The 16,044-nt window shown below is 53.9% G+C and overlaps 1 protein-coding gene across 1 annotated transcript in view; it reads right to left on the reverse strand.

Annotated features, from left to right (window-relative positions):
- Positions 1 to 1,969: 1,969 nt before the first annotated feature.
- The window catches only part of TP63 (tumor protein p63), an 80,381-nt gene continuing 66,306 nt past the window's right edge, over positions 1,970 to 16,044 (reverse strand). Inside the window, exons 9-12 of the mRNA XM_063306238.1 lie at positions 7,236 to 7,393; positions 4,976 to 5,120; positions 3,410 to 3,503; positions 1,970 to 2,688 (exon numbers count right to left, since the gene is read on the reverse strand). Coding sequence (XP_063162308.1) covers positions 2,392 to 2,688; positions 3,410 to 3,503; positions 4,976 to 5,120; positions 7,236 to 7,393 — 694 coding nt within the window. The 3' untranslated portion in view covers positions 1,970 to 2,391. The remainder of the gene's footprint in view (positions 2,689 to 3,409; positions 3,504 to 4,975; positions 5,121 to 7,235; positions 7,394 to 16,044) is intronic.

Below are 16,044 nucleotides of genomic sequence, written 5' to 3' on the forward strand. Positions count from 1 at the left end.
CAGCCTTTAAACGGGCTTGGGAGCATTTCTTCCAGCTCCCGCAAAGGGAAGCCCCAGCCTGCCCCCCCCCGCCCCCCCCGAAATGACCACCTCAAATGCTAGGAAGATTTAATGTGGCTTTTATAACGTGGTTTATTTACACTGGCATTGACAATAGAGTGGCTTTCGTCAAAGACTTCTTACAAGTCACAAATAACCTGTAGATGCAGGAGTTTGAGCTGAACAAATAAGATTACTTTGAAATCTAGGACTCTTGACGCCAAGTCAACCCTCCCCTTCCCTTTTCTTTCCCTTCCCCTCCCCTGAGGGGGTAGTACCCATTTCGTCCTCCTGATCATGTTTCCATTATGGCAGAGACAGCATGAAGATGTCCATCCACAGCAGTTTGCAAACAAGCCTTTCCCATAAAAACAATTTAATAAAAAAAATGCAAACAAAATTGTGGTTCTGAGAGGCCCCCAAATCCCAAAGAGAGACAATAACAATATAAAAAGGAATTGATGTAAGGAAGCTCCGGGGCATTACCAAAAACAAACAAACAAACAAACAAACCAAAAAACGTACAACACAAATCCCTACTTACAAAACTTTACATCAGAGCGGAGCAGGTGATCTGCAGAGTTTGGCAGCAGGCAATGGGAACAGCAGAGGGCGGCCATCACTGCAAGATTGGCAGCTGGAGAAATGCCAAGGAAGTGGACAGCCAAGGCAGAATGTAGATGGAAGACACGAGCGCAGGTGAGTGGAAGGCAAGGGGTGGGGGGATGGACAGGAAGTCCGCCGCCACGTTTTTCAGAGCTGATAAACCGATTTTCTTTCGCAATGTCCTTGGCGTTTGCAACCGACCTGCAATTGAACATTCGCCTTCCCAAAGATCAAAAGGAGGCACAAAGAGAAAGAGAAAGAAAGAGAGAGAAAGAGAGAGAGAAAGAGAAAGGAAGGAAGGAAGGAAGGAAGGAAGGAAGGAAGGAAAAGGGATGGGGCTGTTTTGCTGGACTCTAAGCTCAGAAGCAGCCAGAGGGTCCTTGCGTAGAAATGCTGCCCGCAAGAGAGGAAAGCTGGCGCAGGGGTGGAAAAGGCTAGGTCTGGCTCAAAGGTCCACCGCATTGAAATGGTCAAGGGAAGCCAAGGGGGGTGCAGCTGGGGCGGGTCTCCTGGCTTCAGAGGACGTTCTGGTGGCCTGAGGATCCGGGCCTTTTTAAACGGAAGGGAAGTAACGAACCCCCCCCCCCCGCCCCCAGATCTAGGCCACCGGCTGGCTGGCCACAACTCCTTATCCCACCCCCCAGAAAGAGAACAGGACCTTAAACATAGGAATGGTGCCAAGGCTAGAAAAGAGGGACTGGGAGCGCTGATGCAAAGAGACCGCAGCTGCCCCCCAAGGAGGGCAAAGGAAGGGCAGGACCCCTCAGGAATATCCAGTGTTTCTTCCTGGAAGGTTGTGGGCCACTGTGAAAAGTACCATCCGACCTGGTCTATGCTACTTAGGATTTTCCCGAGTGGAATTTCCATTCCAGCTCTCGAACAGTAATCCAATATCACATCCCCTACAGGTATGTGACTAGGGTGACAAAAACAAAACAAAACAAAAAAAAAAAACAACCCACAGAAGACCCTGTTTTTTGGGTGCAAAGCAGAAATAAGTAGGCATGGCAGGAACTGAACAAAATTGGATGCGCATTTTGCATTCATGCCGCTTGCTTTTCGGCTCCCCGGCTCCCAGCAAGTTTAGGCAGTAGCCTCCTTAATGCAGGTAAGGGACTATCCTACCCATGGGGCTGCAAGCAAAGGTACCAGGGATATGCTAAATCACCTACCGGGTGCAACGCACACCACACCCCTTGGTCCTTATCCTCAGATTCTGTAACGCTCAAAACCAATCAAAGGTTACTTTAGGCAGAAGCGAGGCTTCCAAAGGAACTGGGAACCGATCAATTCAGCAACATATCCATAGAAATTTTCTGAGAGATCAGGCCACAACTATGTGTTGTGCGTGAAAACGGCAAAAACAACCCAAACCTAGAAGGTACACATCTCCCACAAAACATGCGCTCAGCTCAGCAGAAGAGCAGTTAAGTGCCGGAAATGTGGAAAGGCGTAACTGCCAGACAGGAGACTATTCATTTTTGGGGGTGCCTTCCTTACTGGCCGCAACCATAAAAGCCACGCGGCCCTCCCACTCACTCACACACACACAAACACACACCAGCTGTGATTTACACGAGAGAACACACCTTTCAGCCCTGGCAGAGAAGCCGCAAACCCTGGAGGGCAGAGATCTCCCTCGCTCGAGCCGCACCGCCCTGCTTCCCCTCTGTCCCCCCCGCCACTTTGGGGCCACAACAGAATCGGTCGGTGGGGTGGGGTGGGGGGGGCAGAGCAGGGAGGGCTTCACTCCCCTTCTTCTTTGATGCGCTGCTGCTTGTTGCGGCGGGCATCCAAGTCGAAGTTGAAGTCGTTCCACTCGTCCCGGGGCGGGAAGGAGATGGTCTGGCGGAGCGTGAAGCGCACGGCGTCAATGACGCGCTCTCCGCGGGCCTCGCTGGACCCCACACTGACAGTGGAGGCGCCGCTGGGGGTGCGCAGGAGGTGGGGAGGGGAGGAGAAGTCGTGCAGCTGCCGGTGGTCCAGGATGCCCTTCCAGATGGCGTGGCGGAACTGCTCCGGGATCTTGAGGCTCACCAGATCCTGGGAGGCAAAAGGAAGGGGGGGATTTAGCGCGTGGAGGAAGGTGGGGGGGTCGACGCACGCTGCTCTTCCTGGTGGCCGCTGGGGCTTTCCTTCCATGGACTGACCGCCGCAAGCCAAAGGATCTCAGCCAGAGCCAGGGAGGGAGCGCAGAGACCGGCGGGCTGATAGGCGGGCCCCCAGAGACGCCCCAGAGCAGCAGAGTCCCAGCCAAGCAAGCAGTTTCAAGGGGAAAGTTGCAGAGGCAAAAAAAGGGGAGGGGGGCTCAGGAAGGGCTGCAGGCCGGCCACCCTCTGTCTCTGTCGCTGTCAGCAAACAGCACCGGGCACTTCCGAGGGCTCCGAGCAGGAAGCTCCATGGCAGGGCTGACATTTTGTCCTGACTCTAAGGGGGCCTTTCCTCTCCTCTCCTCTGCTCTGAGGGCAAGCTCGGTGCTCTGCCACAGCCGGGAAGGGGACCAAGTGGCCGCCTTGCCCGGGATGGCCCACTGAGCGCCACTGCCTGGGGCCCAGGCCCACTTCTTCCAACTGCTCACACTGGCTCCGGAGGCGGAGGGAGGGGCCTCCATGAATGGTCGTGAGCAGGCTTTGCCCTCCAAACGCCTCCCCTCTCGAGGGCATCTGCCACGCCGGCAGGGCCTTGCGACCGACGCCGGCCGCCCCATCTCGGAGATCCAGGGGTCCCCCAGCCCAGGAAGCGAAAGGGAGAGTCGGTTACTTACATCCATGGAGTAGTGTTCAATCTGATAGATGTTGGTCAGCCCTTGCGCCGTGAAATAATCCACGCAGGAGGAGCAGCCCAGCCTCGCTAAGAAACTGCAGGGGGACGGAGGATGGAGAAAGAGAGGAAGAGGAGGAGGAGGAGGAGGAGCAGGAGGAGAGAAAGGGAGAAGGAGAAATTGAGATGAGGAGGTCACCCAGACTGCAGAGCCCAAATGTGGCAAGATCCGCACCAGGCACTCTGCTAGGTAAAAGCAGAGGTGGGGAGGGGCAGGGGGGGCGCGCTTCCTGGGGACCTCATCGGTCGGCAGCAGGGAAACTGGGGGAGACCCAGCAAGGGAGGGGGCAGAGGCATCCCCCGGTCTGCTGCCTCCCCTGCCCCTCTCCAGAGATGGCGCGTGTTGGAGGTGGTCTCCACAGAGCCATGGAGGGGGCATCTCCATGGAGAAAGGTGGTCTGAAGAACGAATCGATGCTGCTCAAAGTTGGCAGGGGCTTCCCTTGGGCCCGCTGCCCGGCCGAGTCCCCCTGCTGGAGCCCGGCAGCTGCTTCCCCCCAGCTCCAAGCAGCCCAGAAGCGAGGCCACCACCTGCCCTCCAGAGAAGCAAGCCAAACCGAAGGCCGGATGCAGAAACCGGAACAGCGAAAGCAGGACCACCGCCTTTTCCAAGAAGAGGCGCAAGGGCATGAGGCAAAGAGAGACCCCCACCACGCAGAGGAGGAGGCAAACTCCTGGCCCTGGCCCGGGGGCTGTCCAGAGCCCGTGCTCCTGCCCCGGCAGCCCCCGCCCTCAGCAAGTGGGCACGTCCCCCTTCTCTGGAGGAGGCCCACAGAGCGAGGCCGAGCGCAAGAAGGAGGTCCGTGTCTGGAGTCTTGCAGGACGAGACGGTCTCCCAAGTCCCAACCCTGAGTGAGGCCAAAGGACGAGAGCTAGCTCCTTCGACAGGACGTTGAAGCCTATCTGCAACCGAGACCGGGCGCTTCTGAGACACGGGCACCACTTCTGACACCGTTTGCGGCTCAGGTGCTGTCTCCAAGGGCAGCTCCACAGACAGAGAATTACAGCAGTCAATCCTAGTTCAGTAGCCCAGCTCAGCAAAGCAAATCCCTTTTCCCCTTGGAACAAGGCAGGCAGGGCAGAGCTCAGGCCCAAACCCAAGACAGAGTTCAAAGTCACTGCTAGGCCCAGGGGGGTCCACAGGACGTGGTCAAAAAAGTCAAGATGGCACGTCGCAATACTCCTAAAATACAGGCCAAGCTTGGATCCCACCACTGTGACTTTTTGGCCACCCCTGAGGACACCTGGGCCGAAACCAGGTGAGCAGGTCCCCCCCTTCTCTTGCAGCCCTCCTGCATCCCTCCACCCCCGGCTGGAGTGTGCGCACGCTGAGAGGTCGGCCCTGCGAGAGCAGCGGGGGAAAGGCCACGGAAACGGGCAGGTTGCCAAGCCAGCGGGAGCAGGTGCTTCCACGAAGGACACAGCGCCAAATTCAGGCTGCTCAGGACAGATGGACACCCCCCCATGCCAGACCAGCCTGTGGCTGGGGGCTCTCCTGCCTGCTCACTCACCTGACGATGCTGCAGTCTGTGGGGTAGGGCGGGGGCGGGGTGCAGTGGGATGTCGACGGCATGGACAGTGCGGGGGGCAGCGTCTGGGTGGGGCTGAGCCCGTTCATGTCGCCCGCCATCGTCATGTGGCCTCCCATCATTGGAACTGGATGGGAGAAGGGAAGAAACGGCACATCAAGGAGATGCAGGAATGCCTTTTTCACTTTGGTTGACCGCCAGGATGACAGGAAAAAGATTATCTTTTATTTATTTCATTGATTTCGTTTATTTATCATATTTCTTCACCAGCCGTCTCATGTTGCAACGACTCGGGGTGGTTTACAGGTAGTCCTCGCTTAATGACCACAATTGGGACTGGAATTTCGGTTGCTAAGCAAAATGGTCATTAAGCAAATCTAACCCAATTTAATGACCTTTTTTGCAGCAGCTGTTAAGCAAATCAACAAAGCTGTTAAGCGAACCATGTGGTTGTTAAGCGAATCACACGGTTCCTTGCTGATTTAGCTTGCCAGAAACGCCCGGGGAGGTCGAAAATGGCAGTCATGTGACCACAGGACGCTGCGACAGTCATAAATGCAAACCAGTTGCCAAGCGCCCAAATTGTGATCATGTGCCTGGGGGGACCCTGTGACCGCTGTAAGTGTGAGGACCAGTTGTAAGTTGGTTTTTTCAGCACTGTTGTTAAGTCCGAACCATCACTAAACAAACGGTTGTTAAGCGAGGACTACGTGTATCTAGCTGCCCATCTGAGTACATGACTCTGGGCAGCTCACAACGTTAAAACAAATAAAAATATATACAATCACAAAAGGAGTGTGGGGACATCGTTTCCAGCTTGCCAATTTTATTCCAAGCAGAAGCTTTCGTGAATTCCCCGGCTGCAATGGAGGGGCTGGGCTGGCGCAGGATTTGAATTGTTCTTACATTTTGTTCTCCTTACTGTCCTTTTGGAATCGGAGTTCCTAATGTTTTTGCATAAATCAAGAGGGGTCTGGGGGCAGGGTGTAACCTGGGGTGAGCGGGAGCTGGTGAAGCGTATTACCCGTGAGACTCGTTGCAAGTACCTTATCAACGAACAACAGAAATGTTTTAAGAACCCACTAAGTTTGTTCAGACCTTCTGAGATACCTTCGTCGGAGGTCTACAGCAGCCAAAACCTAGGAGTCCGGTAGCACTTTTCCAGCTCACAAATTTTACCGGAAGTCTGAAGCCTTTAGTTGCACGTGAGTTCAGCCACCCTCGCTCAGTTTAACTTACTCAATCTGATCTAGCCACCACCCACTTCAGAAGGTTCTGGGCAGCTTGCAAAATCCACAGAAAGCAGAAAGACAGTTAAGACCAATAAGACCCGCATAACCAGGCAGGCTGGACTAAAGGAACGAGAACAAATCGTGCTTTTAAAAAGTACAAACTCTCCCTTGAATTCCTCACACGTGCGTTGCAGCATCTGCATTTCCACTCTTCTCGTTGGAAAGAATGTCATTTGTTTTCAGTTGGATTTGACATAACAATGCTCTAATGCAGTGTTTCTCAACCTCGGGAACTTTTAAGTCGTGTGGACTTCAACTCCCAGAATTCCCCAGGCAGTAGCTGGCCGGGGAATTCTGGGAGTTGAAGTCCACACGTCTTAAAAGTTCCCGAGGTTGAGAAACACTGCAAGTCTAATGTCACAGAAGACTATGTCCGAATTTGTGTGGCTCCTTAGCTTCCAGAAATACCTTCTGTGGCTTTGCATAGGATACACATACACATGAGCCACCCACACACACGCAGTGCAAAATATCAAGAGGATCCAAAACACACTCTGAAAAATAACAGAACTGTACATTATTTTGTAACTGGATCCAGATCTCAAGAAGAGTGAAAAAAAAACTCTTTGTGGAAGGATTACCAATTCAAAATAGGTGCACGCACCAAATGCTTCACAGAGCAATTTTAAGGCTTAATTTGTCTCCCCCAAACCACCAATCTGTCAAAAAAAAAAAAAAAAATGGGGATGCGATCTTCCACCCCACACGTAAGGAACGGCTCTATTTAAGAATCTACCTGGCACCCCCTCCTCCTGTTTCTCCCAACTGGGAAGTGTGAGAATCCCAGGATTTGAAGTTCTCCACGTGGGCAGTACTAAGACTGGAAAAGTGTAATCCATGCAACCCCATTGCAGTGGGTGGAATATTTGAAAAAACTGGGCCTCCATCCCTAACTGTTGATTTGCAGACTAGAAGGAGGAAGAAAATATGGGGAGGAAAATACGCCTTACTGTTGGCTCCCATGCTGTCAGGAATGCTGGTGGGTGTCAAGGTGTTGCGCTGCTGAGGGTTGATGAGTTGACTGACTGAGGGCAGCTTGTTCATGCCGCTGATCTTCCCAAGCGGAGGAGAACTCGACCCATAGGAAGGCTGAGCCTGGACGGAGTTTCTGGAAACAGATGGCAGAGAAGTCAAGGATATGCCAGAAAGGAAAACACAGATGAATTGGCACTGATGGTGCCACAGTTTCTGGACCAGGGTAGGAAGGTGAGTCAAGACTAGGCTTAATCCAGGCTTGATCCAGGAGGCCCCAGTGGACCAGGGAACATGGGATCCACACACACGTAACTTAGTCACTGAACTAGCCTAGTTTTGCCCAACTAAACTGGATAAACTAACCGAACCACCAGGGCTTACACAAGATGCCAAGCCAAGATGTTAACCCTAGCCAAGCTTGGCCCACAGGTGTATAGTTTATTGGGTTGCAATAGCCACCCGCTTCGCCCTTTCCCACTTTGTCTGGTTCATACAATATGCTGGCTAGAATAGAGCTGGGTAGCCAGTGTGCTGTGAGACCCCGCCACGGCCCTAACGTGTTCCTGACAGAGGTGGATCTCCAAGTGAGGGGGTCCCTGAGGGGATCCCAGGGTCCTTCTGCATTGTGGCCAACGCAACCGCTTGCAATGTTCAGCGCTGCTGTTTCGCTCCTCCCGGGAGAGAGGTGGCCCTGGCGGCTGGCAACCAGGACTGGAACCCCACCTCCACCAGGAATCTCAGAGGCCTTCCACGGGGGCATCCAAGCAGGTGGTGGATCCCAGTTTGAGCGAAGGCGCCTCCTGCTGAGCCCATCTTCCACCAGCCCTCTGGGGGGTGGGGGGAGCCCCTTCTCCAGCTGCAGGTGGAGGCCTTGCTGCAACCTCACCCCCTGGCCCAGGACGAGGGGTCCTTTTCCCACAGGTTTTTCGAAGGCAACCCCCAGCTGTTGCCAAGTGCACCTTTCCCCTTCCCGCTGACATGCACCCCCCCACACACCCCGGCCTGAGAGCAGAAGGTCACAGCGAGGCAGAGGAGCACAGCACAAAACCCAGCGATGGACACCCTCCAAAATGAAGCCAGAAGAAGCGTTTTGCAGCACCTCTTGGCTTTCTTCAAGCAGCCGGACCCGCTTCAACGGATGCTCTGCATGGTTGCAACCAACGTTCCACTTCGCCTGACCAGTGACCTCTGAACTCTGCATGTCGTTCGCCTGGACAGCTAGGGCTTGTGAGAGCTGAGGTGCCACCCACCCAGAGTGCCCAGGAGGAAAAAGGGGGAGAAGGCTATTCTCTGGCTCTTGCCCACCACAAGCCAGGCACCCAAGATCCATATTCTGACCCTGGTTTCTATGTTTTAAGGGTTGCGTGGGCTTCATGGAGACCATCTTCACAATCCACACACCACCATGATGATCTCTGAATTACCTCCCATGGGCCTTCTTTGGGGATGGTGGTTCATAAACTTGGCAGTCAAGCCCACAGCCCTGAGATTTTGGGGTGCCATGGAATCCTAGAATTACACAATGGAAGGGACCCCAAAGATCATCTTGCCCAACCCTTCGCAATGTGCAGGAAAACCCAGGAAACCATCCTCGGGAGGTGGCTCTTCCTGAAAGCCTCCCGAGATGATGGAGAACCCACAGCCTTTGTAGGCAGACCATTTCCCTGCTGGACAGTTTTTATGATTAAGAAGGTTTTCCTTCTATTTAAGCGAGGTCTACCTGGCTGCAACTTCTGTCTGTCTCCCTTCAAGTGCTAACTGGCCCTGACCTTGCTTAGCTTTCTGCACTTGATGTACCACCACCACTTCCTAGATAAGCAGCAGCCAAGCGCTCTGCCCATCTCCAGCCCTTCCAAGGCCCATGGCCAAGAGTGGGGAGGGCCTGGCAAGGATTTTCCCACTGGGAGTTTCCAAAACCACCAGAGGGAAATGGAAAAGATAGGGAAAGACCTGGGACATCTAGACGTCTTGAGGAAGATCAGGAGCCAGCTCCGTCTCCAAGTCTCCAGCAAAAACAATGTTCTGGTGGGACCTTGTGAAGGAGCCCTGCACTCAGGCTGCTGAGTCACTGGACGAAAAGGGGAAGCCATGAACGCTTCAGGACTTCCACTGGCTACATTCACACACAAAATCCTTCACCAGGTTGGATAAAGCCTAAGTGGCTACGGGCACATTGTAGGCCAAGCTTGATTCCTCTGAGCTGTGGCGGCATGACCTGTGGCTCGTCATGATGCAGGAACACAGTCTGTTCAGTCAGCATTAGCCTCCCCATATTATGCAATGCCAAGACGTGGGTAAATTCCCTAAGTAGGTCCGGTGCAGTGTGTGAACGCAGCCAATGCAGGCCTTTGCAGAGCCACCAGGATGTTTTTGCCACCCTGAGCGATGCAGGAGGCCCCGTGGCCTTCCTGCCAAGCTCTCCTAACCCAGCCGGGCTCAGGCAGTTCACACGCATTCAAGCGACCGGCTTGAGCCAACTCAGGAAAAGGGGCAAAATTGGGGGTGGGCGATTCAAAGGCACAAGGGGGTCTGCAGTGGGAAACGAAGGTGCTCCTGAGGACAGAAGGAAGAATTCTCGGGCAAGAGGGGGAGGAGAAGGAAGAGGCACAGAGAACAAAGCCAAGATGTAAGAGTTTATTGAAAAACTGGCACCACACATCGAGAAAGGAAGACAAGAGAAGGAAGGGATTCTTCTGCCCAAGTCTGTTCCTGGTTGCCCCAATTAACGGCCGTTCCTGCAGCGCACCTGGCGGCGCCTTGGTAGCCAAGGGATGGCTGGTGAATTCCAGGAAAGACAAAGCCACGGAGCGGCTCGCAATCCAGACCAGCGCCCTGCAAGCTCCGCGCAGATTGCTCCTTGCAAGGCCAACGCGGGAAGGAACGCCCCCGATTCGGACAAGGACTCGATCCGGGGCCAAGGAAGGCCCTTTGATCGTTCTCCGAGCAAAGCAACACGGAGTGGGGTGGATTTCAGCCCAAATCCGTATTTTGGGGCTGTGGGTAGCAAACCTGTGCCCTGGAAGGGGGGAGAAGCACAGAAAATGCTGCCTCTCAGCAGCCCCCGCTCTAAATCTCAGGGAGCCCTGAGATCAGGCCCAGCCCAAGCCCATTGCCGCAAATCCCTTCCTTCTCGACTCGTTCCCAGGGCCAGACTCCCCCGTCTGAGGCTCAGCATCAGCTGATTCACGTTGGCTGACCGCATGAACCCCTCTTCTCCGGCTTTTTCTATTTAGCACAGCGTGCATCATCTGTATTTACTGGGCCAGATTTATGCCAGTCTCCCCGTATTAACGTTTTAATTTCATATGTGCTCACCTCCAAGGGAGGCACGGGTCCTTTTTTTTCCCCAGGACAACCACCTGGTGAGGTAGCTGGGTTGGGGGACAGGGGGTCTCAGGGCTCAAGGTCGCCAGGAAGCTTCTATGCCGGGGGGGGGGGGGGGGCTGGACCACCGGTCCCCTGCTCTAGGCCAGCCCCTTCACTGCTGCACCCCACTGACTCCCGGGTGCTGCTGTTCATGGCGACGTTGAACCTCTTGAGATCCGCTCAACGCGGCCAGGAGAGGGAGCCCTGGGATCCCATCTAGCACTGGCACAGCCCGACCCCTCCCCACCTCGAGGCCTAGTTTGCCTGCCGAGGTGGCTCTTCCGCCTTCTACCCCGGAGCAAGAAAAGTTCCAGGTCTGTGGCTTCTGCACTGGATCAGACCGTCTGTGATCCGGGGAAAAGGGCCCTGCTTCTGGGTCGCTTCCCCAAACCGAACCTTGCGCTCTTCGCACAACCCTGATACACTGGACCAACCCTGGCTGGGCCGGAGTGGCGCACAACCATTCCAATGCGCTTTGTGGGTCATCCTTGACGGTTTCTCAACATGCTTATCAAAGGATTTCATTGCAAACCAGAACTGCAGGAAGCAAAAGACAGAAAGAAAAGCTAGGCAGGACTTTGCTCATCAAATCCCATCCAACTCCACACCAGGAAATGGGTCGCTGGTGCTGGTTTCCTGCTCCTCCTCAGAAAATTGTTTGTGTTCTCTTACTATTTACCTGCTAACCAGCCAGAAGAACCAATCGGGGTAATTACAGGTAGTCCTCGCTTAACAACCACAATTGGGACCAGAATTTCAGTTGCTAAGCAAAGCGGTCATTAAGCAAATCTGACCCGATTTTACGACCATTTTTGCACCAATCGTTAAGCTAATAGCTGTGGGTGTTAAGCAAACCACATGGTCGTTAAGCAAATCACATGGTTCCCCATTGATTTTGCTGCCAGAAACCATCTGGGAAGATCGAAAATGGTGATCATGTGACCTTGGGATGTTGCAAAGGTTATAAATACGAACCAGTTGCCAAGCACCCAAATCATGGTCATGTGACCACAGGGACACTGCAACGGTTGTAAGTGCGAGGACCAGTCGTAAGTCAGTTTTTTCAGCATCGTTCTAAGTCTAAACCATCACTAACCGAATGGTTGTTAAGTGAGGACTACCTGTACCAATTGGACTGATGGGGCTGAGAAGTAATACCGGCCAAGGATGGAAAACAAAAAGGTCACTCATAGATCTGTCCCCCTTTCCCCAAGACTGAATTAAACATACAGAGGATAGTATCTCCAAATGGGGCCTTGCTCTTCACAACCCATCTTGCTGCACAGGCCAGAATCCAGACGCATCTCTCTGACTTCTATGATACATTTTTAGGGTTGAAAATGATTTGGAAGAGATGCATCAGAAGTGCCTCACCCCTTTAAAGCAGCAGTTTCCAGTCAGCCCCAAAGCACATGCGTCCCATCAAAGAGGCAGCTGTTTGAATGAGACAGCTCATTAAAGCCACTGTGCCCTTTTTTCGGGCTTGCGTGGAAGTCTAAGAGGTGTGGCTGTTTTAAAAAGAGGTGTTGCACTTGGGCTACAAAGCTCCCTTCTGAACCATTTGCGAAGCAGGCACAGCCTTAATGCTTTGGTAGCTCTACAACAATGTTCCTTAGCTCCAAGGGGTTCTCCTGATTACTGAAGGCCACATCCAGCGTGGAGCAGGGCAGAACTCCCTTCTCTCTCCTGAGAACTACGGCCTTCCCCACCCGAGGTACAAAGCTCTCTGCCCATTCTGGAGTTGGCAGCTTGTTTCAGAACCCAGATCATCAGGAATAAGGTCCTCCAGTAAGGACCAGGATGCCACCTGGGGTGGATAGCTTAACCTTTTCTATAGGGCTTTACCCAGGGCAAACTGCAGTGCCGCCCTTCCAGACCAGCAGAGAAGTCTGAAATGTCCACGGTTGATCCATCTCCTGTCTCTGTGCCCAGTCCCTGCCAGGCCCTTGCCTCTCCTCCAAGCTAATAGGTGGCAAAGCCTAGCAGGTTCTCCCCACCTTGGGGTACCACTGGATGGTGTCAGAAGAGGAAGGCAGGACTAACGTCAGTAAGGCGAGGATGACTAAAGCCTGTTTCCATCCGAGGCTGGGGATGAGACGAAGCACTGTGGTGATGAGCCAGAAGGAAGGCACTGCCAGGGCGAGTTGGTCAGGTACAACTGGGGGGAGACCCCGTGCCACCCTTTCTATGATGTGGCTCTGGCCCGGAAGAAAACGAATTCTGACCCTTCGGGTTCAACTCCGCAAAAGTGCACGCAACCCAGACTTCTCTCTGGATTTAGGGAGCCAAACGCCTTTATTTTGTTTCACAACCAACGCCTCAGCAATCAGAAACATCCCGCGATCCTTAACGCTGTCCCAAAAGGTGTTCTAGGTGAGGCAGCACATGGTGGTGGTGGGGGGAGGCCACGGCAGCACATCAAAAGCAATTTCTCAATCATTCCCCGCAGCACCACGTATACCAAAAGCTGTGGACACCTCTGATCCGCTGCCACCATCTCGCCTCCTTGGACGGGCTGCTAAGGGCTGGAGGTCAGCCGCTGCCGGCAACCAGAGGCAAGATGGGTCTGCAAAACCCCTCCGGCCAACAGGGCAGAAGAGCTGTGAATCAAGGACTCTAGGGAAGAAATTCACCTCTCTCTCGCATGCTTCAATTTGTCTGCCAGCAGAAACGGTACCTCAGTATTACATACATTACTAGTCTCTGACCAGTATCGCACTCATGTACAGATTTACAATCCAAGTTCTCAAACAGACGGTGTTCCTTAAGCCCCGTGTTCAGGAGTCCGGAGAACCGAGTCCTGCTCAGAGGAAGCGTGTTGGAGTCTTCACGCATCCGGGAAAAGGAGTTTGCGCCGTGGGATGACGACGGGGCTGATCCGGATTCTCCTGTCACCGAAACTACCGACGGAGCAGCAAAACAAGCCTTGGGACTCCTTGAAGGCGCCGCTGGCCGCCTGCCCAGACTCAATCCGCCACTTCGCTTTGCTACACCCCAAACTTTTTTTTTTGTCCCCCTGAATGATCAAAGAGTTGGACAAAAAAAATCCCCCCCCCTCAAAAAGCAGGTTGGTTTAGGAATGAACCGCAGAGTCGGGGGGGCAGGAATGTCTGAAAGCGGCTTCGCTTCTTTGGGGGAGCTCCCTCCTGGTGTCTGAGCCTTTGCTCCTGAAGCAGGCGGAGAGGAGGCTGTAAAGAAGGAATCAGAGAAGAGACAGGAGTGAAAACGAAGCAGGGAAGAGGAGAAATCGCTCCCTGATCCCCGGGAACAGGCGGGAGTGCGGCTCTCCTTCCAAGCCATTCCCGAAATCGTGGCTTGCAAAGGCAGGAATGGCTAAAAGGCCACCTTTCCTGTTGCAGTTGGGGGAAGCTGAATTAGCGCCAGCAAATGCTGAAAGCCCATTTCCATCACATCCAGAAGCCCAAAGACACCTCCGTCTCACTCTTCGGAAAGAAAGAAGTCAACTAAACCTCTCCGAGTTCTACCGGCTTTGGATAAGAAACTGATCTAACCCAATTCTCGGTGACCGTGTGGTCACCATGCAGACATGGGGCGCTGCTGCTTTCTGCTGGGATCTTTCCCCACTTCTCACTCCACTGTATGGTCTCCTAGCGTGGGCTCCCAACCAAGCACTAACCCACCTCATCCTGCTCAGTTTTTTGGGGATCAGCCAAATATGAGAGTTTAGAGGAGGGGGGAGGAGTTTCCGGGGATGCTGACAGAAATCTCTCCTGGAAGTCTGAGCCAATGCAGGGGGATTAAGTTACGTTCCAAGTCCCTGTTGGTGAGGAAGGAGGCAATATCTCCTCCTCCAGGTATCTGTGGCGTAGGGCCCAAAAAGTCAAGATGGTGGCCCGAGCGGTGCAATCGAAGCTCTGCCTGTTTTTTATGGGAATCCCACGTCTGATGCACATAAAAAGCAGGTGGAGCTTTGACTGCACCGTCGTGGCCACCATCTTGACTTTTTGGACCATGCCTGGTGGACACCTCTGCTCTAACCTGTAGGCAGTTTGGAATGGGGACATTATTTGGCACCCTGAGCTGACTCTGGAGTCCTAACACAGGCTTGCGCGAGCAGGAACAATCTAGCAATCTTATCCAGGCTCAGTTCCACAATACCAAAAAAAGGGTATTTGGGTTCAGGACAGGATCCAGGACTGGAAGGGCCCCAATGCCAGGATTATCCCTCCCTCAGTAAGCAGGGAAGGGCTGACGTAAGTTTTGGGCCCCTTTCGGAAATTAAAAGATTTCCAAATACGCCCCTAGTTCAAGCTGGCCCCTGAGCCTGTGATTCTTGAACGCCACCCGGGTTTCAACGCAACCCCATTTCAATCCTGGGCAAGGGGCCAGACGGGCAATCAATCAAGGCCCCCCTCAGCCATGGCAACTCAGTGCCAGGCCCTTTAGGCTTGCTGGGTTGGGGAAAAAGAGGAGGAGGAATCCCTAAGTGTGTAACAAGCTTTCCAAGAATGCAAGGAAAGGAGGTTGTCGGCAGCCTCTTGCTTCCATTCTGGCCCAGACGCCCCACCAAAGCCACCTCGGATGGCCTGAAACACGGGAAAGGGAAGCCCGTGCGGCCCTCGGCAGCTGATGGGGCCCTGCTCCCTGGGAAAGATGGGGGCGCCCCAACCCTGCCCAGCCAAAAGAAGCTCCCCAGTGGCCCGAAAGGCATTCCTGCTGAGGAAGAGGACCAGGGTCTGTGCAAAAATATGAGAAAATAATTTGCTCTGGGCTCCCGGTGATCAGGAAGGGCTCGGACGCGGAAAGAGTCAGACGAGGAAAGCCAGGAGAGAAATGGACCCAAACTCACCCATAAGCATTGCCGGCACTTTAGGCCTGTCAGTGCCAGAAATGCTTCTACGAAGAGCTTGGTTTTTTCACCCCAAAGCGAGCATCAAACTCCGCAGACTCAGGGGAGCATCTTCCAAACGCCTCCCCTCCCCATGCCCAGGCCTTGCATGCAGAAGAACACTGTCTGCACAGCACTCACAGGATGCCACTCCATGCCAGTTGGCCACACAGATGCCACAAGCAACAGCAAACCATCTGCAATGCTGGTTACCCGCCTGGAGCTCTGGCCCTGGCTACACGTCTCCATGGAGAAGGAAGTCCCAGGGAATGAAGGGAGCAATACTTAGGCTTCAGAGCAACCCGGATGACCACAAGGGGGCAGCAGAGAGCTTCCTGGACTTTTCGGCCACCATCTGGTGGCAGTTTGGAGTCCTGCAGCCCAGATCTGGCAGCCCTATGGGAAGTGGGCCCAGGAAGCCTCCCCCAACTTGGCACATTTTACACGTGCTGAGACACCACTTGCCAATGCAGCCCTTTCCATGATGTCGAGGGCATTCTCAAGCCTTTGCACCAGCACATCAGGAGAGAATCAGGCTGGAGGACAGAACAGTGATCCGCATACCACGT

This window comes from Candoia aspera, chromosome 6 (genome assembly GCF_035149785.1).
Source record: "Candoia aspera isolate rCanAsp1 chromosome 6, rCanAsp1.hap2, whole genome shotgun sequence".
Classification (NCBI taxonomy): Eukaryota; Metazoa; Chordata; class Lepidosauria; order Squamata; family Boidae; genus Candoia; species Candoia aspera.